The 23,548-nt window shown below is 37.4% G+C and overlaps 1 protein-coding gene across 1 annotated transcript in view; it reads right to left on the bottom strand.

The window, feature by feature from the left end:
* Positions 1–582: 582 nt before the first annotated feature.
* Positions 583–23,548, bottom strand: part of WDHD1 (WD repeat and HMG-box DNA binding protein 1) — a 56,470-nt gene continuing 33,504 nt past the window's right edge. The window contains exons 16-26 of the mRNA XM_030855032.2: positions 23,159–23,315; positions 13,690–13,804; positions 12,691–12,822; positions 10,409–10,632; positions 10,206–10,324; positions 9,959–10,015; positions 7,463–7,506; positions 6,861–7,031; positions 6,107–6,237; positions 4,249–4,387; positions 583–1,355 (exon numbers count right to left, since the gene is read on the bottom strand). Coding sequence (XP_030710892.2) covers positions 1,155–1,355; positions 4,249–4,387; positions 6,107–6,237; positions 6,861–7,031; positions 7,463–7,506; positions 9,959–10,015; positions 10,206–10,324; positions 10,409–10,632; positions 12,691–12,822; positions 13,690–13,804; positions 23,159–23,315 — 1,490 coding nt within the window. The 3' untranslated portion in view covers positions 583–1,154. The remainder of the gene's footprint in view (positions 1,356–4,248; positions 4,388–6,106; positions 6,238–6,860; positions 7,032–7,462; positions 7,507–9,958; positions 10,016–10,205; positions 10,325–10,408; positions 10,633–12,690; positions 12,823–13,689; positions 13,805–23,158; positions 23,316–23,548) is intronic.

Consider the following 23,548-nt stretch of genomic DNA (forward strand, 5'->3'; position numbering starts at 1 on the left):
AATCATCATGAGACAAGGAATATCCTTTGGCTCCTATACAACTAAATTTTCAACATATTTTGTTCCTTCCAACCTATAAAACTACCCTAGATTTTGAGCCACCTGATTTTATTTTACTACTATCCCTCTACCCCAACCTCACCCCTTGTACTTTGCCCTCATTAAGTGGCTGCATTTGTATTAAGTTCTGCTTAGAATACTAACCAAAAAATGTATGAACTACTTAATTAAATCTTGTTTGTTCAAAATAAAAGAGGAGTTAAACACTTTCCATTACTCTTCAACCACTCTCTTATCAAGGCTTCAAAGACTTGCTCAGAAAAGCACTGCTGATGCTGATAACCAGAGTAGCTTACAAGGAGCACATTACGTGCTGGGCTGTAATGCTATCAAAACAGTATCTTCAATTCTCTTCTGTGTGTATACTGTGTAATAGGATGGGGGGTGGTAGAAATTACGGTAATAAATATAAAATATATTTTCTAGAAATACTTCCATTTCATGGAAATACAATGTGAAGACCATATCAAGCTAAATATGGAAATGTGAAAAAATTTTATTTTAAAAAAAAGGCTACACAAATAATTAAAGGTAATATATGAAGAAACTGCCAAAACAAACAAAAGGTCTCATCCACAAAATTATTTACATGTTTAGGGCCCATACTAAAAAAAAAAAAACATGGTCCCCTGGGGCCAGTATAGACATAGAGAGCAGTCTATGGTAGCACACTTGGGAAGAGGACTTTTGTAGTACTTCCCAGTACATGACGTGAACCAAAGAAGGAAAACCCTACAAGGTACTTCAATGTTCAGAGGTTTTAAGACCTTGGCTTTGATGATTTTTAAGGTAAGAAACAAAAACAAATCAGCTTCCAATGGGACATGACACTGGCCTCCAGTCAGTGACCATGACCACAATGCTTCTGAATGGCCCTCCATTTGGGGGCAGAGCAATCTGAAGAGATGATAGTTTTTACAGATGCCCTGCTACCTACACCAATAGAATTACTACAGTATCTTATAAAGACAAATAGCAGTCTTTAAACTCTTTTAAAAATATATAAAGAGTTTCCTAAAGATTTTTTTTAAAAGGTCTAGATTCATCAAAGATGAGTAAAAAATCCATTACTTTCCTAAGTACACTTCCTTACTCTATTCCTGATTAAATGCAAAAGCTGACAGTTTCTGATTCGTAGAAAGATCTAAAGGTTTTTGCTTTTTAGGCAAATTCAGATTCTCCTTCGTTTTTTCTTTCTGGTTTTCAGTTTCGTGACTATCATCGACCACACGTTTTCGTTTCTTTTCTTCAGCTCCATCACTTGCAGTTCCTCCTTTGGCCTTGGCAGCCCATGCCTTTATAAAAATATTGCAGGAGAAAAGTTTTTAGGCACTAACAAAGAAATAGGAAGGACATGATTTCGTTACTTTTGCAGGCAACATTCCTTTATGTAAAGCAGCATAATTAGCATTTGAATTGTTAAACTAATCATTAAGGGTTCTTTTTTTTTTAAACAAATCTTTTATTACTTAATTGCAGGGCACGTTAAAAAATTTACATTCTACCTCTATAATATTTAAATCTAAACTCTGCTTGTATTTAAGCATATGAAGTGCAAAACACTATAACTGCAGGTACTTTTTTAGAAAGAAAACCTTTTAAGATTATTATAGATTTCCATGCAGTTGTAGGAAATAATACAGAAAGCCACCGTGTTCCCTTTACTCAGTTTCCCTCAATGGTTGCATCTTGCAAAACTGTAGTGCGCTATTACAACTAGGATATTGACATTGATAAAATCCCCTTTTTTATTTCTACTTGTTTGTGTGTGTGTGTGTGTGTGTGTGTATAATTCTATTGTAGGCTGTGTATTTACCACCACATTCAGGATACAGAACAGTAGTTCCATAAGCATGAGGATTCCACATGTTGCCCCACCCCACTCCTCTCCCAGGCCCTAACCCCTGGCAATCAGTTCTCTGTTCTTCATCCCCATCACTTTGTCATATCAGGAACGTTATATACGGTATACACGCTTTTGGGATTGGTTTCTACTCACTAAGCAAGAACCTAACAAGCTTCACTCATTTCATTTACCTCTTAAACCTCTTTTAATCTATAACAATTCCTCCTCCTCCTACTTTATTTTCCTTCCTAGTCATTGTTGTTGAAATGGGACCATTTGACCTGTAGTATTTTTCACATTAACAGACTGGATTTAAGAAATGTTTAAGGTTTACACTAAAAATATTGATTACATTTTTAAGTGTTCAAGAACACAATCACAACTTTTGCCAAATCTCTTCCTCTTTTCCTAATGAGGTCTTATTCATTCAGATGCCATTTTATCTAATTCTTTACAATTTTTATCCTTTTATAAATACTTATAAAAAATGAGAAATACAAAGATGCTAATGAGATTCTAAAGGAGGCTAGAGGTGGTAAGACCAGTTTCTAGCTTCCTAATTTTGCATTAGTTTTATTCATAAAAACCAGCTTATCAAGGTAAGTAACTATGTCACAAGGTGCCCATGCTGCACGCAGTCATTCCTAGGGAAGGGAAGTCTGAGATTTATTGATACAACACACACAATCCTTCCCCTTGCAAAAGAAAGCTGCTCTTAGCCTTCTTTCACATGGCAGAAACTGACATGAGGAGCAATAGGTACAAGCCACCTGTCCTACTTTCCACATGAACAGAACACCTGATTTTTCCCCCCAAAGCAGTATTCTCATTTAGTATTCAATGTGTAAGTAAACAGCATTTTAAGAAATTCTGCTTACAAGGACTTTAGAGTAGTAGTCCAAAAATGTGAATTAATTTCATTTTTACTTATTAATCTTTTTTGCTTTTGGTAAGTAATGCACTTTTTCTTGGGGTATTCCCCTAACTTACAATATGCAGAAACTTATACAGATGTAAGCAGTACATCTGCCAAAAAATTAACCATCAGCACTAAATAATAATTATTACATATCCATAGGTTCAAAGCTGACATTTTGCTTGTTGTATTTCCTCTCCACCAAGAGTTTATCAGAATGTATTCAATTTCTAAAAACAGAAAAAGGCACTTTCTTTAAGAATTTTTAAAACCTGGGAAATCACTGAAGTCGCCATCTCAGTACAATTATCCTTACAAATGGGACCTAATGAATCTTAAAAGCTTTTGTATAGCAAAGGAAACTATAAACAAGACAAAAAGACAATCCTCAGAATGGGAGAAAATATTTGCAAATGAATCAACGGACAATCAAAGGATTAATCTCCAAAATATATAAACAGCTCATGCAACTCAATATCAAAAAAACAAACAACCCAATCAAAAAATGGGCAGAAGACCTAAATAGACATTTCTCCAAAGAAGACATACAGATTGCCAAGAAGCACATGAAAAGCTGCTCAGCATCACTAATTATTAGAGAAATGCAAATCAAAACTACAATGATGTATCACCTCACACAGGTTAGAATGGGCATCATCAGAAAATCTATAAACAATAAATGCCAGAGAGGGTGTGGAGAAAAGGGAACCCTCTTGCACTGTTGGTGGGAATGTAAACTGACACAGCCACTATGGAGAACAGTATGGAGGTTCCTTAAAAAATTAAAAATAGAATTACCATATGACCCAGCAATCCCACTACTGGGCATATACCCAGAGAAAACTCTAATTCAAAAAGACACATGCACCCCAATGTTCACTGCAGCACTATTTACAATAGCCAGGTCATGGAAGCAACCTAAATGTCCATCAACAGAGGAATGGATAAAGAAGATGTGGTACTTATATACAATGGAATATTACTCAACCATAAAAACGAATGAAATTGGGTTATTTATAGAGACGTGGATGGACCTAGAGATTGTCATACAGAGTGAAGTAAGTCAGAAAGAGAAGAACAAATATCGTATATTAATGCATATATGTGGAACCTGGAAAAATGGTACAGATGAACTGGTGTGCAAGGCAGAAATAGAGACACAGATGTAGAGAACAAATGTATGGACAGCAAGTGGGGAAAGTGAGGGCGGGGGGATGAATTGGGAGATTGGGATTGATATATATACACTAATATGTATAAAATAGATAACGAATAAGAATCTGCTGTATAGCACAGGGAACTCCACTTCGCTGTACAGTAGAAACTAACACAACATTGTAAAACAACTATACCCCAATAAAAAAAAAAAAAAAAAACCCTGGGAATTCACTAAAGTCTCATTCTCAATACAATTATCCTTACTTACCTTCCTTTCTTCAGTTGACAATACTCTAAATCGAACCATTCCTTCTTTTATTATGTCTGCTTCATCTGAAAAGTCAGGATTGTCAGACAAAATATTACATCTGTTTTCTTCCAGCCACATCTGGAACCCGGTCTTTGGCCTAAAATAGCAGTTATGTAAAAAAATTTTATAATTAAGACAGTCTTAAAAGTGCTTCATGATTTTTCAGGTTAGTGATTAACCATTAGCATACCTATATATAAAGTAAGAGAGACACAGTTAATTACACTTGTTAATATTCATAATTACATATTACTTAAAACTGCCTAGAGACTGCAGGAATAATGAGCTGAAAAAATCCTTTATAAGATCAATTCAAAGGGATTACTCACATTTGTATTTTCCAAGTGCAGCAAAACTCTGAACTTTCAACTCTTTTATGAATGTTGACAGGCTCAAGGTCTCCAATCCTACTTCGCCCCTCTAGCCCAATATAACCCTTCCATGTATCTTTGGTAGCCTTTCTCCATTTCCCAAACCAGCTATTGGAAATCGTCATGACTTCTCTCAAGCTCCTCACCCCTGCCCTCACAGTTGACCTGAGAGTGTGGGTCCTTTCTTGTACCATTATTATGTAAAGCATGGACACAGCATACTTGTCAGTTTCATTAGATTTCAGTTCTGACACAAACTGTCTTTAGGTCACAAGTGAAGATTTAATGCAAACATTTAATATTTACTGAGCACTTTGTTTCTGTATAGCCTGTTGATAGTATAAAAAATGGAATCTTCTTAAATAAAAATTTCACTGTTTAATATCTAAATTAAATTCAGAAAATAGGAAAAAATAAAAACCACAGCTATCCCTTCAAATTAAATTGGTTAACATCAGATATTGGTTAAATGAGATACATAACACTAAAAATGAAACGGTGACTTTTTCAATTTAGCTGATGTATTTTAAATAAATCTAACATACAAGAGATCAAGAAATTTGGTAACAAGGAGTTGGTGGACAAACAGGATATGGACAAATAGGAACTCTCATATTGCTGGGGGTGTATAAAATAATACAACATCCATGCAGAACAATTTTGCAATATCTATCGAAATTACAATTGTACATTAGCTTGAACCATACAGGAATCCATCTTACAGCTATAGGTATATAATATTCATATAAAGTTATTCACTGTACTACTATTTGTACTAGCAAAAGACCAGCAACTACCTTTTGTCCACCAGTAGAGAACTAAATAAATTATGGTATAGCCATTCAATGGAAGTAAAAAGATTAAAGAAACTCTTCATGTAGTAATAAGAAATCATCTGCAAAAGCTATTAAATGAAAAAAATAAGGCACAGAACAATGAGTACACTACCATTTCTGTAAAACTAAAAAAAAACAGATAAATCTAAGTGTACATGCATAGGATATTTCCAGAAGGCTACATAAGAAACTTGTGCAGTGACTATTTGTGGAGGGGAAACTGGGTGGGTAGGGAAAAGATTTACTCTTCATCACAAATCTCTTTCTATCTTTTGACTGTGTTTCTCCCATGTAACTATACTAACGATTTGAAAACAAACAAATGAAAAAATGAACTAATTATAAAATACAGTGTCCCAGCAAAACGTATCCACAATTTAAAACATGTATGCAGTTTATCAAAGCATACTTTAATAAGTAATATAAATAGACATTAATCAATATTTGTGGCTTCCCTAAAGTTACAAGTGTTCAGAATGCCTACTACCCGTGCCAATGTATTATTTACATGAATGAATAATAGGGCCACATAATTTTGTATTGCTACTTCTGTATGCCTTTTACTGGAATACTACATCTTGAGACCACTAAATTTCTCTACGTACTGACCTTTGGTTTTCAGTGTTTTGAGGACACATAGCTGGGGTTTCAGATGATGGATTTTTAGGATTTTCTTCTTTTACTTCCTCAGTCCTATCAGCTTGGGAAGTTCTTTTCCGGAAGAAGGATGCTGCAGATGCCTGTAAAAACAAACATAATGAACACCGCAACAAAATCTAGTATGATTTTATATGTTACAAGCGAATTTTGAAAAATGTGGAGAAATATAATTATTTAGAATTCTTACACCAACATGTAAAGTCCCGAGAGGTTCTCTGTTGAAAATAAACATGTATAAACACACACACAAAACCCAAAAAAACTGTACCTCAAATTTCATGTATTCTAGATGAATAAAATTATATGAAATGGAAATTACAAATGATAGGTCTATTTTACTGATGACAAATCTGTGATAAAATACCAAAACTGGGACACAATCTGGGAGGCAAAATCAGAACACAAAACAAGGAAAGATTAGGGCTAGGTACTAAACCAGCTGTCGTTAAATAGGGACATGCATCAGAACCATCTGGAAAATGAAAAAAAATACAGATAGATGCATGAGTCCCTGTCCTGGGTCTACATATTTTTAAAAAGTGATTCTGATGCAAAACCAGAATTGAGAACCATTGCCCTCACTAGACAATCATTTATAAACAACTGGAGCCTCCTGTCTCATACCCGAAAGAGTGAACAAAACTAAAGTAAGACAAACAGACTATGAGTTGTGTACTGCAGATGGGGGCAGGTGAAATCATACCTGCTTAGACTTTGGTTTTGGAACCAGAGGCTTTATAACTGGAGACTTTTCATAATTTGTAGCTCGATTAAGTGCAGTAGATTTCTTGGATGATTTGTTCATATTGTCTAAAATATTAGTTGAACGTACTGAATTCACTGAAATGGATGGCTCTTTGGAATTGCCTGATACCTACAAAGCAAACTAATATTAGCATTTAATGTTTAAAGCAGAAAAAAAAATGCCAAGAGATTTATTTTTCCTTTAAATTTCTGTTAAGTTTGTATTGTAGTCTCACCTTCGGAAATGAATATATTTGGTATAATCCAAATTAAGACTGATGCGCATATTCCCAAATACCACATCCCCAAGTTCTGAAAACCTTCAAAACTGTAGGTTCTCAGAAGATAAGTAGAAAATGTAACTCCTGGTCCAAGCAGGAACTAGTGCTGCTTTCATCTTTGTTTATTTTAAAATATTTACTTATTTAAATATTTTAAAATTTAATCTGTTGCAGTCTTTAATGCCTCTTAAGTCTGGGGAGGGTCGTCTGGTAGTTTGGAAATATTTCTCTGTATGGAAATGTATTTAAATAATAGAAAACATCACTGGAAAGAGTTTACCTTGAAGGGGTTTATTCGTCCTTGGTTGCTAGAGGTAACTGCACCTTTCATAAGAAAGAAACCCTCACTTAATAGTGGTAAAACTCAGAAGACTTATGACTTCTATAAGAATTATGGAATATTTTAATCTGTATTATATGAAAATAATGTACTTTGCAACTTTAAAACTATTAATAACTATATATGACCTCCTTCCTATTTCTAAGACAAAATAAAAGCTATTAGATGATGGGAACTATCCCAATTTGCCACTATGAAATAGACAGATACAATATGTAGAGATCTCTTCTTTTCTCCTGTTACCAGGGAAGAATGGTGCCTTATTTTAGCTAGTTAATAATTCCTCTACAAATGCTCTAGATCCCACCCACTCCTGCTTTTCAAGAAACCTGTGTTATCAATGGCTACACGTGTCATCTTTGACTTTTCCTTCTTTATTGGCTCAAGTTTCCCAACTTAAAGAAACAAAAACCAAACACGCTCTCTGCCACATCCCCTTCTCGCCCCCCACATAATTTTCCCTCACCTCCCCTAAGCAGCCAAATTTCTCAAGAGTTGTCTACACAGCTATTCTCATTTCCTCACTATTCACATGCTCCTCCATCCAATACATGGCTTCCAGCCCTACTACCCTGCAGAATCTGCTCTTGCTAAGAACTCAGTAAACCCTATGCAGCCAAAACTGGTGGATCTTTTCCAGCCATCACCTTGTGTGACCTCTCAACAGCATTCCACATAGCGGAGTGTTCCTTTCTTCTTGATACTATCTCCCCTTTGACTTCTGAGATACTGCATTCCCTGGCTTACCTCCTTCCTCACTTTCTTTTGATGGTTTGTCCTCCTCCTCTCTAGGCCTAACCTCATTTTTCTCCTCACTTTGATCCTCCGCCAGTGCTCACTCACCCATACCCATGGTTTAAACTGCTATACTTATGTCAACAGTTTTCACTTTATATCTCCATCCCAGAGATCCTACTTTCCTGAACAGCCAATAGTAATTCATCGTCCTCCTATCTAAACCCACGTTTTCCTAGTGTTTCCTGACTCAGTAAATGGCACCATCATTCACTCAAGTACTCAAGCCAGAAACTGACAGTTATTCTTCACACCCTGAACTTCCATCCTCTCTATATCATCTTCAGAAACACCTCTTCAATTCCTCCCATGCTTTCTACCAGCAATCACCACCACCCCAGTCTATTCAATCTCACTTGGGACTACCTCAGAAGTCTCCTTATACGCAGTCCTCCTCTTCAGTGTGCCATACTCTGCCCCTCATTAAAACCTACAACAGCCTCCCAACAACCTCAGAATAAAGGTCCAAATCCTACCATGGCCTACATGGATCTGCAAGGTTTGGCTCCTGCTCATTGCTCCAAAACCATTCAGCACCACTTCCTCTTTGCTCTCTATGCTCTTCAAGCCTCTCTTTTAGTCTTCACACATGCTGTTCCTTAAGCCCACATGCTTTTCTTCTGCTTCTGCTCCCACCCACCTTTGCCCGGCTGACTCATTCATCCTTTAGATCTCTGCTTTAAACATTCCACGTGGCAGCTTCCCTGGTGGCGCAGTGGTTAAGAATCTGCCTGCCAATGCAGGGGACACGGGTTACAGCCCTGGTCTGGGAAGATCCCACATGCTGCAGAGCAACTAAGCCCCTGCGCCACAACTACTAAGCCCGTGTGCCACATCTATTGAAGCCCGCGGGCCTAGAGCCCGTGCTCCACAATAAGAGAAGCCACCGCAATAAGAAGCCCGCGCACCACAATGAAGAGCAGCCCCCGCTCGCCGCAACTAGAGAAAGCCCACGTACAGCAATGAAGACCCAGTGCAGTCAAAAATAAATTTAAAAAGTAAAATAGGGCTTCCCTGGTGGCGCAGTGGTTGAGAGTCGGCCTGCTGATGCAGGGGACACGGGTTCGTGCCCCGGTCTGGGAAGATCCCACATGCCGCAGAGCAGCTAGGCCCATGAGCCATGGCTGCTGAGCCTGCGCTTCCGGAGCCTGTGCTCCACAATGGGAGAGGCCACAACAGTGAGAGGCCCGCATACCACAAATAAATAAATAAATAAAATAAAATAAATAAACATTCCATGAGGCCTTCCTTGGGGTCCCAAACCATCCCCCACCACTGACTAGATTACAGCTACCTGTTATATGCTCTTTCAATAATCTGTACACATGTAAAAGTATATTAAAATCAAACATATATATATATGTATACTTTTAAAAGCCAGCTGGTACTATAATGTTTATTCAGGGATCAAACATGCATGTCTACTTGACCACTGTAGCCCCCCACCCCAGGCAAATACTAGATACAAAATAGGCATTTAATAAGTATTTGTTAAATGACCACTGTTTCACAAACATTTCTGATTAAAAACAACAACAACAACAAAACAGGCCCTGAAGAGTAAGGTGTATTTGAGTAGATGTATCACTGTAAAGACTACTTCAAAATTTTCTCAATATTACAAAATCCAAATTTTCTTACCTGACTTAATAGCTGGCATATCAGAGGAATTTACACTTTTGAAAAACGGGTTTTCTCCTACAGAATAATTAAGATAAAACAATACAATGTAAATGGGAAGATAAAGTCATCTTCTGTAATCAACAATCAGACAGGAAAGATGTCTTGAAAAAGTATGGGTATTCAATTCCCCTCAGCCAAGTAAAAGGGGAGAAGTCACACACATGACACATCTCATCTTTCAACTGCCTTCAAGATGTTATCTTACCATGTTTATGTATTTCTGGTTTTTCTTCTATATCATCAGCTTCTCCAGTATCCTCTGAATCTTCTTCAACTTGATTTCTGAGCCTTGGCTGACTCCACTCTGTAGGAGTATTACTGTAACTAAAAGACAATGATATTATTCAATAAAGGGCTATAAAAAGACCAAGTCAATATTCAGGATGGTAAAACTCAAACATTTCTTACCCAGCATTCAACTTTTTTTTGAAATCCTCTTCTTCTTCTTCCTCTTCTTCAGCTTGGGTGGCTGCCGATTCTGCTGCTTTCTCTACAGCCAGTTCACTAAGTCTCTGGGCCAATATTAATCTCCGAGAACGAGAAGCATATTTAATGGCTAAATTCACAGCATTCTGAGTCATTAGATCAGCGAGTTCCACACAACGAAATTCCCGCTCCAGTTTACAAGAAAGCTAAAGGAAAAAAAGGGGGAAAAAAGTCAAATTATGTTGAGTAAAACTTTTTAAAAATAAAAGAATGATACTACTAGTAGAACTGAGAAAAGTTTTCTAGATATTGTATCCCTGATTCTAAGAGGCACATTTTTACACATTTTAACATCTGTCTCTGAAGTTGAGAACCATCTTACAATTGATGGTGAGTCAGTTTAAATGGAAGCATTTCTTTCTGTCTTAGTGACTTAAATAAGTAAAGTACTGGTGCATTTCACAATCAACAATGAAATATGACATATTATTTCAAGTTATTGATTGCAAGGAGAGTAAGAGATTTATTTAAAAATTCAAAAATGGTTCTCCTAAATTTGTTTTCCTGCCCATTCCACCACCTGCACTCACAGAACAGGGTAGCAAAGTGAAAGAAAGAATAAATTGTAAATGATTTGTTATTACTTTGCCTAGAATTGGCACACAAATGCTACTAAGTGAATGTGGGTGGGCAAATAGATTTACCCATTAGCTTTTTAAGTATGATTGTCTATGATCTCTAACTACCAGAAACAGTTATACAACTTCCAAATTAGCAAACAACCTCCTTTTTCTTGCTCTATTTTTTATACTTACAATATAAAATGAAAAACATTCATTTATCATGACTTTTTCTTTTGGTATGAATTTTGACGACTCAAAGTGAGGCAATAGAAGTACAATGTGAGGAAAACTAATATTTTGAAGACTACTAAAGGTCTCATAATTCACAGAAGTATTACTTTGTTACTTAGACATGTCAAGTCTGATTCATCAGCATAGATGCTTTAGATATTTACCTGCATGTCCTTCTCAAGCTTTCCAGAATCGCTTATCTGTAAGCAGTACTTCTCAATCAGGGTAGTACTCTGCCTCAGAGGGCATTTGGAAATGAAAGTAGTATGGTTTTCCCAGTAATTAGGTGGAACTATGGGCATTTGCCTGGGGGCAGGAATGCTAAAGAACTAACAGGATGCTACTAGCACCCTGCTGAGGAACACTGCACTCCAGCGGAAAAGCTCCTCTAAGGCTAAATGGTAAATAAATCAAACACGTTTCCTTACATATGTTGTAGAAAATAAAAAGGTTACTAGTTCATGTTGGTGTACAAATGGGACTTTGTGAATGGAACAAAACTTACTCTATAGTAAACTAATTAAATTTCTTTAATACTAAATGCAAGGCAGTGTTGCATAGAGGTGACAGTAGTGAATATCACCTTTTGGAGACAAGTTACAATAAGCTCTGTGGTCTCAGATATCACTTTGCCCTCAGAAGTTTTTTTCCTCAACTTTAAAATGGAAAGTCTGGGCCATTTACTCTCTTAGGAAATACTGAGGTACACTATGTATCAGACACTACATCAGTGCCTGGCATACATTAGTGAACAGGACATGGTCACTGCCCTCAAGGTGTTTACAGTCTAGTGCAAGAAGAGCACAGAAGAAATTACATTATACTCCTCCTCATAAGCCAACCTGGAATGAGGACACAAACTTATGAATCTTATGTTTCAAAAAGTTTTTTTATCTCTAAAGATAAATGTATGTAAATATCCAGGGGACCAAACCTGGTCACTGGCTACAGACAAACTTTTACCTAAGAGGATAACAAAAGGCAGGCATGTCTAAAAGCCTGATCAAAGTTCTTAAGACTGCTCAGCCTGCAGACCTAAAAGTCTACACTCAAACTTTATTTGCTGCACATGATAAGAGCAGGAGCTAGGGCCAGTCCTCAAACTTTATTAATAAGCATCTGAATCACCTACAGGGCCTATTAAAACACAGACCAGTCGGCAAAAACAAAACAGGGAGGTAGCACCAGAAGAGTTTATTTCTTCCTATGATCTTAGATACGAGGCAATGTCGTAAATATTTAATCTGCAACGTAAACTGGGAAACAGAACTTTTAAGGGAGAAAAACACCACCAGATACAACTTAGAAATTCTAGGCTATGGAACCTGGTGCTAATTCACATACCATTAAGAAATTCAACCTAGAGAAAAAAAATTAACTTTCCTTCCCCACTATACTTATTTTACTCACCGCAAGCATTTTCATTAAAAGTTCCTGTTGTTCTTTTATTGCTTGATTTTTAGTGCTCTCTTCATATTCATAACCATTTTTAGCTAAATAATCAAGGTGGTTGTGAAACATAATTGAACGCCAGTACTGTTCCTGCAAAAGTGGAAAAACTGCTTAGAGCCAACTATCAGCTGAATACCACGCAAGTGTTAAACATTTATCATATGACACCGGTTTCTGAATAAAATATTTTTTGAAATATTCCTTTCTACAGCTTATTTTACAATTCTAATGTGATATTATGGCTTGACTTTATCTTCTATCCTTAAAAAAAAAAAAGGGAAACACAGTGACCCTTGAACAATGTAGCAGGTAGAGGTGCCTACCCTCTGTGTAGTTGAAAATCTGCATATAACTTATAGTCAGCCCTCCATATATATGCGGTTCCTCCATATCTGAGGTTCGGCATCCTCAGATTCAACCAATCTTGCATGGTGCTGTACTGTAGTATTTACTACTGAAAAAAACCCATGTATAAATGGACCCACACAGTTCAAACCCATGTTCTTCAAGGGTCAACTGTATATAGCATTTTAAAGTTTCCTAGCTATCATAGTTGATGCTCAGAGAACTTGGTAAACTAGATTTTTATAAGCTGATTTGTTTCTTGTTTAGAATAACTAACTGCAAGATATCGAATGACTTTTGATGACGCAGGGCTAGGAGTAAGGTGAGGCAAGCCTGGCACCTAAGGGTACAAAATTCATGAAGGCATTGTCCTCTTAGGCACTTGTCCAAGCCCAAGAGTGAGCGCCTTACCCTAGGGAGGCCCTGACAGTCACACCCATTTACCTCTTAGATAAAGTCCCTGGAAGCAGCCCTCCTCCCTCACAGCTACTGCTATTTCTTTAATTATAAAGTAATGAATACTCAACACTGGTCATCAGAATAATTTTAAATGTCTGTGTCACAGGCAGGGTATTATCAAACTCAGAGTGTCAAGGTAAGATTTGTGCATACCTCCATTTGTCCTTTCTCTGTGGCAGTCTGACAGTAAGGAAGCTTAAAGGGTAATACAGCTACAGCGGGGCGTGGAAGGGTGGGAGGAAATCGGGAACCTTTGCAAGGAATACACCTGTCAGGAAAGAAACAGTCTCACCATAAAAACTTTCCAAAATATCATAAAAACTGCTACATTATAAATTTTCCAAAAGTTAGTAACTTGGAATAATAATATTCCAATAGCTGGCTTAATAATATATAAAAGATTCCTCTTTTAAAGAAGTACTTTAGGCCTGATTAAGTATCAAAATTATCCCTCCACATACTTCAAAAATCCCTCCTCACATCAGCTTAATTAAATTAACAATCACTAAAAGTGAAATCAGCTCTTTTCAGATTTTCCTTAGCAAAATGCCCACTTCCAAAATACAGAAATTGTGCCGTAAATACTTGTCATGGGATCCATGTTATAAAACAGATCGCCCTAAGATAAAATGCTGATAAAGCATATTCACTTTCATTCTTCAGTTTGGAAATATTGGTACTGCTGGTAGAAAGTGTCATATAAGAGAAAAAGAGGGTGAAATGTACAATAAGCGTTTATTATTAGATATTGGTGAGAGTGAAGCAGAAAATCCATTATCATTATAAAAAGGTTATACTGTACATCTGCTCTGCTAAATGAAGGGTTGCCTTATGCGGTAATAGTTCCCTTGGCAAGGATTCTTCTGACTAGAATATGTAAGGCACTCATATATGCCCATCAGGATTGAGTACTAATGCAATTTATGAATTAAAAAGTATCCATTCATCAGTGATTTATATATGCAGAATATTCTTTTAATGTATTTACTCCAAATTATTTATAAGAAAAACATAATTGCACACTCTAAGTACTATAGACAAATTTTCTAATTTTCATAAAGTCATTTAAAAAACATACACCCTTGTTCAATGCTTACTAACAGCCATCTGGTAATACAGCCTTTTAATCAGGGCTTTAAGTTATGACTTTCTTGAAGGAAAATACTAAGTAGAAATTAGGCCCTTAGGTTTAAAATTTTTTTCATAAATATCTTCTAATATTATCAAATGTCCACTAGAATAGTTAAAAAATAAATAAGTGGCATTACCCAGGAATATTACATAGGCTCCCTTTCTAGTAAGATTTAAATACTCCCTTTCCTTCTTTTTGCGAAAATATAATAAAAACAAACATGTTTTTAGAGTTACAATATTTTTTAACATAAATCCTCATTTCTTTCTACCTCCTCCCCTTTTATGATTTCACATAAATCAGTGGTTTTCACCACATAGTATGAGGTGGCAATGTGAATACTGAGCATTTGAAAAACCTCTTGTAGTAATTCTGTTATGCACCTATTCACAAAACCATTTTAGTCATGCAAAACGGAAGACAGAACATGTGCATTCAGAAAGGACGAGTGCAATTACATATGCATATATGTATATTAACAAAACTAGGAGGAACATTGGGAATAATCTTAATTGCCTTAACATTATTTTTTCTATAAAGTGACTTAGACTCTGTTTAAAAACATTTTACAACTCAAATACTTTATTTAGGCATAGTAAGCGATTATCATAAAGAAAAATTGATAAGGATTTTACTAATAGCTTTTTTAAAGCCACATTTACATCAAAGCAGAGCACCAATTCATATTTCTTATCCTTTTCTTAGCTCTAAAGACTTGAAGTAAAATGACCTTTTCTCTGTTAGATATCTCTTTCATGGAAGAAGAGGAAAAAACAAACTCATTTGACTGCTAATTTGATGGGTTCTGCCTACAATGAATGAGTTTCCTGGAAACTGGAAACTGTGGCTAAACCATTTGGAGGATAAAATGTGAAAAAATAAACCACAGTTTACTAAGGAGACAAAATTACTTCAATTCTTTTCCAAACAAATCACAAAATTTGTTCTCTTATATTAAAGAGTTGAAAAATATCAAACTGGAGAAAACGGGGGCCAATGTCCAGAATAAGTTTCTAAGAGTTAGTGAGTTTTGCTTGTCATCTGTGTTGCGTGGGACTCTTTTCAGTGTTTGAGGGGATTTAACTCTTTTAGAGCACTGACTCAGGAGTAGATAATGACTTTACCAGCCAACTCTTCCAGGCTGCTGGCCCAATTTATCTTCATGTAGCATAGGACATGTAGTCAGTACTTTTAGCAAATGCTTGTTAAATGAACATAACTTGCAAAAAAAAGTCTGTTTTCAAGTGCATTAAATAACTCTTAAGAGTTTTTAAAAACCAAAGAGAATGCCTGATATGAAGTGCCTGCATAAAATATCGTTAAATAAATATGTTCTAATATCAAAAAATAAAGCAGAATAAGGTAAAAAACTAAACTAAAGAGAAAAGGAACACTGATGTTTGTAGAAAGCAAATTAGATTGTGGCACGAAAATTAGTAAACTCTCAGTTATGTATTAACCAGTGGTGACAATAAAAAAAATCTTCAGAGGAAACCATAAAGACAATTTCTGCTAAACTGAAGTTCATTTCAAACAGAGGTAGGAAATCAGATATGCTACACATCAGTAATTAAAGGCAGGTGTTTTGTACTGATTCAAATGAATTTTTTAAAAATTATTTTTAAAAAAATTATTTTAAATTATTTTTAATAAAATGTATTTCCTCACCAAAAAGAAAGCATAAATACTGCTGAATCTGGGTTAGAAAATGTATTTTAAATGGAAAGATTATAGAAACAGATAATCATTAACCATGAAATACAAGGCCTTAAAGTAGTGACGGTAAGAAAACTACTGTTGTTATTAACAACTGACATTCAATGAACACTCACTAAGGGCCAGGCACTGTTCTAAGTACTCCTACAACACTTCATCTTCACAGTAGTTCTGTGAGATGGGTACTAGCTTCATCCTGGTTTTAGAAATGAGGAAACAGAGGCACAGAGAGTCTAAATGTCATGGCCAGGGCTACACAGTGAGCATTTCAGCCAGGATACTGCAGCAGGCTCCAGCGCTGGACCATTATGAAATGCTGCCTTTCCAGAGGAGCAAGTGGTTTGCTATCTTTACCACGAACACTGAGAGCAAACGGAAGTGTGAGATTTAAATAAATATAAGAATGAATTTCTTTTTTTTTTTTTTCGGTACACGGGCCTCTCACTGTTGTGGCCTCTCCCGGTGCGGAGCACAGGCTCCGGACGTGCAGGCTCAGCGGCCATGGCTCACGGGCCCAGCCACTCCGCGGCATGTGGGATCTTCCCGGACCGGGGCATGAACCTGTGTCCCCTGCATCAGCAGGCGGACTCTCAACCACTGTGCCACCAGGGAAGCCCAAGAATAAATTTCTTGATAGCAAGGATAATTAAGTCTCATTAAACACAGCAGCAGGCTACTAAAGATGGTTGTACAGTTTTCTTCCCTGGGCTTTCACGGACCTCTCTAACAATAGAAAGGAAATTAATATCCTCTACGTGTGACTAAATGTAAGGAAAGCTGGTATGAGAAGCGCAGTAGGCCATACTGAGAAATGTAACTTCCAATCTTTGAAAAACATTCTTATTCAAGTTGATTCTTCCAGAATAAAGCCAGGAAAAAATGAAAAACATTCTGATCAATTTATCACAGTATATACAAGTACATATATTTTTCAGCATTATCTTCTCAGTGTTTCTAATGTCAGCTGTATGAGATTCCCCTCAGTAATTCAATTATTCCCCTAGAATAAGCCAGTCCTTAAGGGATAAGTTTATTCTTTCAATCTATTTATCAACTCAACTTCCACTGTTCCTGTATTTCAAGAGAAAATATAGGAACTTTTTTGCTACTAACTAGCTGTGTGATCCCAAGTTACTTAATCTTTTTGGGCCTCAGTTTTCTCACCTGTAAAAATTGGGGAAAAGGACCAGGAGTAAAGGCAGAGCACAGGAACTAGACCAAAAGAAACTGGTGGTTCTCATTTTTTTATCCCTGTAGGGCTGCTGAGCTATTGCAAAATGACCATGCATTCACAAGGGCACCATGAACTGTCTGCAGAATGAATAAAAGAGTTTCCACTTTATGTACTAGAATTTTCACATGCATGTACATGATGTAACTTATAATACAAATTTAGGTTCAAATATAATCTTTAGGTCTATAGAAACTTCCTGCTATTATGGATTTTCTCTATCAACTGATACTCACTGTACAAGCTGCTATCATCTGTAGTTCATGAAATGCTTTGACATATATAAAAGGACTCTTATGCTTAAAAATGTCAGGAGCCACTGGCCTAGACAATTTCTAAAATCCTTCCAAGTCTAAAAACTGTAATTTAGAGTCCATTATTTTTTTTATCCCATGTTGAAAAATTTTTAAATTAATTAATTAATTTATTTTTGGCTGCGTTGGGTCTTTGTTACTGCACGCGGGCTTTCTCTAGTTGTGGTGAGCAGGGGCTACTACTCTTTGTTGTGGTGCACGGGCTTCCCATTGCGGTGGCTTCTCCTGCTGCAGAGCACGGGCTCTAGGCGTGCAGGCTTCAGTAGTTGTGGCTCACGGGCTTCAGAGCGGAGGCTCAGTAGCTGTGGCACATGGGCTTAGTTGCTCTGTGGCATGTGGGATCTTCCCAGGCCATGGCTTGAACCCATGTCCCCTGCACTGGCTGGCGGATTCTTAACCACTGAGCCACCAGGGAAGCCCTCCCATGTTGAATTTAAGTTAAATGTTACCAGCTGTAATTATCATGTCTTTTAATGAGAGTTACAACTCTTCACAGATCTTAACTATAAAGCAAGTAAGAAAAAAAAGCCAGCTGTAAAAATTATTAGGGGGTGTAAAAATTGAACTTGATAAAATAGTTTTAATATTAAATGAAAAACCAAAATTATTCATTGCAAATGAGTAACTTCATGTACTTCCTTAAGATAATAATATTAACAAACAAAATGAATCATCTTACTTGAATAAACATTAGATGGAACAGTAAAAATCCTTCTAGGTTAAAAACTAAACCTCTGATTAAGATAAAATATGAATTCTTTCATTCAAGTTACTAAAAACTTGATTCCTGGAAACAGACATGTAAAAATATCCCTGAGAACAACCTACACTCTAAGAACTGTTAGAAACAGTTAACTAGGGACTTCCTCGGTGGTGCAGTGGTTAAGAATCTGCCTGCCAATACAGGGGACACGGGTTTGAGCCCTGGTCCTGGAAGATCCCACATGCTGCAGAGCAACTAAGCCCGTGCACCACAACTGCTGAGCCTGTGCTCTAGAGCCCGCGAGCCACAACTACTGAAGCCCGAGTGCCCAGAGCCTGTGTTCTGCAACAAGAGAAGCCTGTGAAGTGCAACGAAGAGTAGCCCCCGCTTGCCTCAACTAGAGAAAAGCCCGTGTGCAGCAACAGAGACCCAACGCAGCCAAAACTTAATTAGAATTTTTTAAAAGTTTAATAAATTCCTTCTGATACTAAATATGTCAATAATGGACTATCTGGAGACTTTGAAAACACACGACATACAGAAATAATAACCAGCAATTCCTCTATGATTTTCTACTAAGCTCAATTTCATATTCTTTAAGAAGACTATGTCTTCTCAAACATCCACACTGCCAACCAATGCCTTCAAAAATACCCTCTATCTTGCTTCAAAATCTGCCACCAAAACAGAAGGCATCAGACAAGAATTCCTGTCACCTTTCATCCACTAAATCTATCTGCATTTGCACCTATCTTCTTCCCTCTCGTTACACCTGATAAAATATCTTAAAAAAAATCATATAGGGCTTCCCTGGTGGCGCAATGGTTGAGAGTCCACCTCCCGATGCAGGGAACACAGGTTCGTGCCCTGGTCCGGCAAGATCCCACATGCCGCAGAGCGGCTGGGCCTGTGAGCCATGGCCGCTGAGCCTGCGCGTCCGGAGCCTGTGCTCCGCAACGGGAAAAGCCACAACAGTGAGAGGCCCGCGTACCGCAAAAAAAAAAATCATGTAGGGCTTCCCTGGTGGCGCAGTGGTTGAGAGTCCGCCTGCCAATGCAGGGGACGCGGGTTCGTGCCCCGGTCCGGGAAGATCCCACATGCCGCGGAGCGGCTGTGCCCGTGAGTCATGGCCGCCGAGCCTGTGCGTCCGGAGCCTGTGCTCCGCAACGGGAGAGGCCACAACAGTGAGAGGCCCGCGTATAGCAAAAAAAAAAAAAAAAAAAAAATCATGTATATATACCACATCTTCTTTATCCATTCAGCAGTTGATGGACACTTAGGTTGCTTCCGTAACTTGACAACTGTAAATAACGCTGCTACGAACACGGGGATGCATGAATCTTGTCCACTTAGTGTTTTTGGTTTTCTTCAGATATATACCCAGCAGTGGAATTTCTGGGTCATTTCTGGGTTTATTTTTACCTTTTTAAGAAACTTCCATACTGTTCTCCACAGTGGCTGTACCAATTTACATTCCCAACAACAGTATATGTGGGTTCCCTTTTCTCCACACCCTTGCCAACATTTATTATATGTGTTCTTTTCCATGGATTATACTTGAAATAGCAAGTACCAGTTTTTCAGAAGGATAAATCCTAAAGACAGATTCACTGGATCAAAGGGCATATGCATTTCTAATTCTGATAGTTCTTGACAAATTGCCTTCCACAGGGATTGTGACCAACTTACACTCCCATCAGCAATACATAAACGTGGTTATTTCCCCACAGCCTCACCAGCTAAGAGTGTTATCAAATTTTCAAATTTTTCTAATTTAATAAGTAAAAAGAGAAATCTCTTTTTAGTTCTCATTTGTGTTTAAGCTTACTTCAAGTGACATCAATCATCTTTTCATATATTTGAAAGCCATTTTAATTTTACTTTCTGATTATTGCTTCTTGAAATAGTCTCCACTTATAGTTTCTATGACATGACCCTCTTCAGGCGATTTTTCTCTTAATTGCTTAGTTAATCTTCCTTTTTCTCATTCAAAAGCTTCTACTCCAATAACTGACCTCTAAATGCTGGAATTTCTTTGGGGTTGGACTGATACCTTTTGTCTCTTTCTTCTCATTTATTACTATAACTTTATATACCTTCTATAATCTGATGATTCCCAAATGTATATAACCAGCCAAAATTTCTGAGTTTGAATCATATATTCCAATACCTTCCTTTTTTTTCTTTTTAAACTTAAGCATTTTCTCTTTCTTTTTTTTTTTTTTAATTAATTAATTTATTTTTGGTCATTTTGGGTCTTCGTTGCTGCGAGCGGGCTTTTCTCTGGTTGCGGTGAGCGGGGACTACTCTTTGTTGTGGTGTGCAGGCTTCTCATTGCGGAGGCTTCTCTTGTTGCGGAGCATGGGCTCTACGTGCGTGGGCTTCAGTAGTTGTGGCATGCAGGCTCAATAGTTGTAGCTGGTGGGCTCTAGAGAGCAGGCTCAGTAGTTGTGGCGCACGGCCTTAGTTGCTCTGTGGCACGTGGGATCTTCCCAGATGAGGGCCTAAACCCATGTCTCCTGCATTGGCAGGCGGATTCTTAACCACTGCTTCACCAGGGAAGCCCCCAATACCTTCTTGATATCTTCCTTTGGATATTGTGCAGGCTTAACACACCCAAGAGAGTATTCATTTTTATCTTCCTTATTTCTATAAATGGTACAACTCTTTATCTAGTAGCTTTAACTAGAAATGTAGGTGTCATTGATTCTTCTCTCATTCCCAACCCCCAAACTACCAGCAAATCCTGTTTCTATCTTGAATCTGCTTCTCTTCATTTCCACTTCCCCACACTAGTTCCAGCCTACTCCGAATGATAGAGTAAGTCCTAATCCTTGTGACAACTAAAAACAATACCCCACATTTCTAAACATCCCCAGAAGAGTGGAAAAACCCCTGGTTGAAAAATTGGTCTCTCTGCTTCCAGTCCTACCCTTGCCAATCCATTTACCACATACGTTTTTCTTTTTATAGTATAAATCAGATTATATCATTCCCCTGGATAAAACACTTGAATGACTTCTTGTTATACTTCAAAGAAAATCCAAACTTCTCTATCATGGCCTATAATGCAGCCTATGTCTAACTTACTGATACCAGCTTGGATTTATATTCCCTGCTACCTCTTGCTTCTTTGTACTCCAGCCATGTTTACATCCTTTTAATTCCTCAAACACACCAAGTTCTTTCTGAACTCACAGCCTTTGTACATGCTGTTTACTCTTCATGGATTGCTTTTCAATCCATTCTTCCATAACAGACCCCCTTGGCCACCAGGTCTCATTCTAAATACTACCTCCATTAAGAGTCTTCTATGACTGGGACTTCCCTGGTGGCGCAGTGGTTAAGAATCCACCTGCCAAAAAAAAAAAGAAAGAATCCACCTGCCAATTCAGGGAACACGGGTTCGAGCCCTGGTCCAGGAAGATCTCACATGCTGCGGAGCAACTAAGCCCATGCACTATAACTACTAAGCCTGCGCTCTAGAGCCCGCAAGCCACAACTACTGAGCCATGTGCCACAGCTACTAAGCCATGTGCCACAGCTACTAAGCCCGCAAGCCTAGAGCCTGTGCACCACAACGAAGTGTAGCCCCCACTTACTACAACTAGAGAAAGCTCGTACACAGCAACGAAGACCCAATGCAGCCAAAAATAAATAAATAAATACATAAATTTATTAAAAAAAAAAACGAGTCTTCTATGACCATACTATCTAGAAAATGCTCTTCTGTTATTCTTTATCATGGGTCTGCTCAGATTAATGGGTAGTATTTATTCTAATAGTAATTAATATTTAGTTGTTTCTGTTATCTGTCTCCCCAGTCAGACTATAAGCTCCATGAAAGCAGAGACTTCTTTGTTCACCAAGTATCTGTCCAATGTCACTGACAGTCTTTTAGACCAAGAAGATATCTGGTGTCAAAAAAGAGGTAAATACTCAACACAATACTGAATAGAGACTATATGTACTGAGAATTCTACACTTGCAGTCAACTACTAAATTTCTACTAGCCCACTCCCCTATAACAATAATTAAGCTAAAAATCTCAAAAAGCAACTAAATTATATATTCAATTCTAAATCAAAGTTTAAAATAAAAGGCTATAATAAAAGATGAAATGTGATGTTTACCCCGAACTCCCCTCCCTATCTGGCTGAAATAATGCTAGTCACACTAATAAAATTGTTTTCTTTTCTTTTTTTTAGGCCATACAGCTCGGCTTGCGGGATCTCAGTTCTCCGACCAGGGATTAAAACCATGCCCCCTGCAGTGGAAGCGCAGAGTCCTAACCACTGGACCTCCAGGGAATTCCCTTAGTTTCTATTTTGCTCAATAGGTTCCAAGTCAAGCAACTGGTTGAAAACTTCAAAGTGAATGTAAACAAATTCCTAATTTAGTGAATATGGAAAGCAAGTAAATGAGCTAAGGTTAAAGATTTTTAAAATACCTTTAAAGATAAGCATAATAAAGAATTTCAAAGTACTTTTTAAAAAGAGTCAACTAAGCATTTTCTAATAGCCCACCTCAGTTGCTGGGGATTTTCATGGATACCAACCACCCAGTAGTGATCAGATTTTCCTTTGCAGTGTTCTCTTGTGTTACATACAGGAGTCCATGTATGACCAAGTCCTCTGTTAAGCATTCGAACAATGCCTTCTGAATCCACGTAAAATGGGGTACCTATATACCAACAGAAAAACAAATCACTTGGAAACATAGCTACATATTTGTTAAATAACCTTTTTCAAATACACACACCAATCAATCAACTTTCAATTCAAAAGCAAAACAAAAAACAAAAAAACCCAAACCAAAAAAATCCTCCCAAAACCCAAAAGGCAAATAATCCAAGATTATTTCCCATAAAATTTCACTAACCACATAGAGTAAGACCTAACTGAATCAAAGGAAAA

This window comes from Globicephala melas, chromosome 2 (assembly GCF_963455315.2).
Source record: "Globicephala melas chromosome 2, mGloMel1.2, whole genome shotgun sequence".
NCBI classification, from domain to species: domain Eukaryota; kingdom Metazoa; phylum Chordata; class Mammalia; order Artiodactyla; family Delphinidae; genus Globicephala; species Globicephala melas.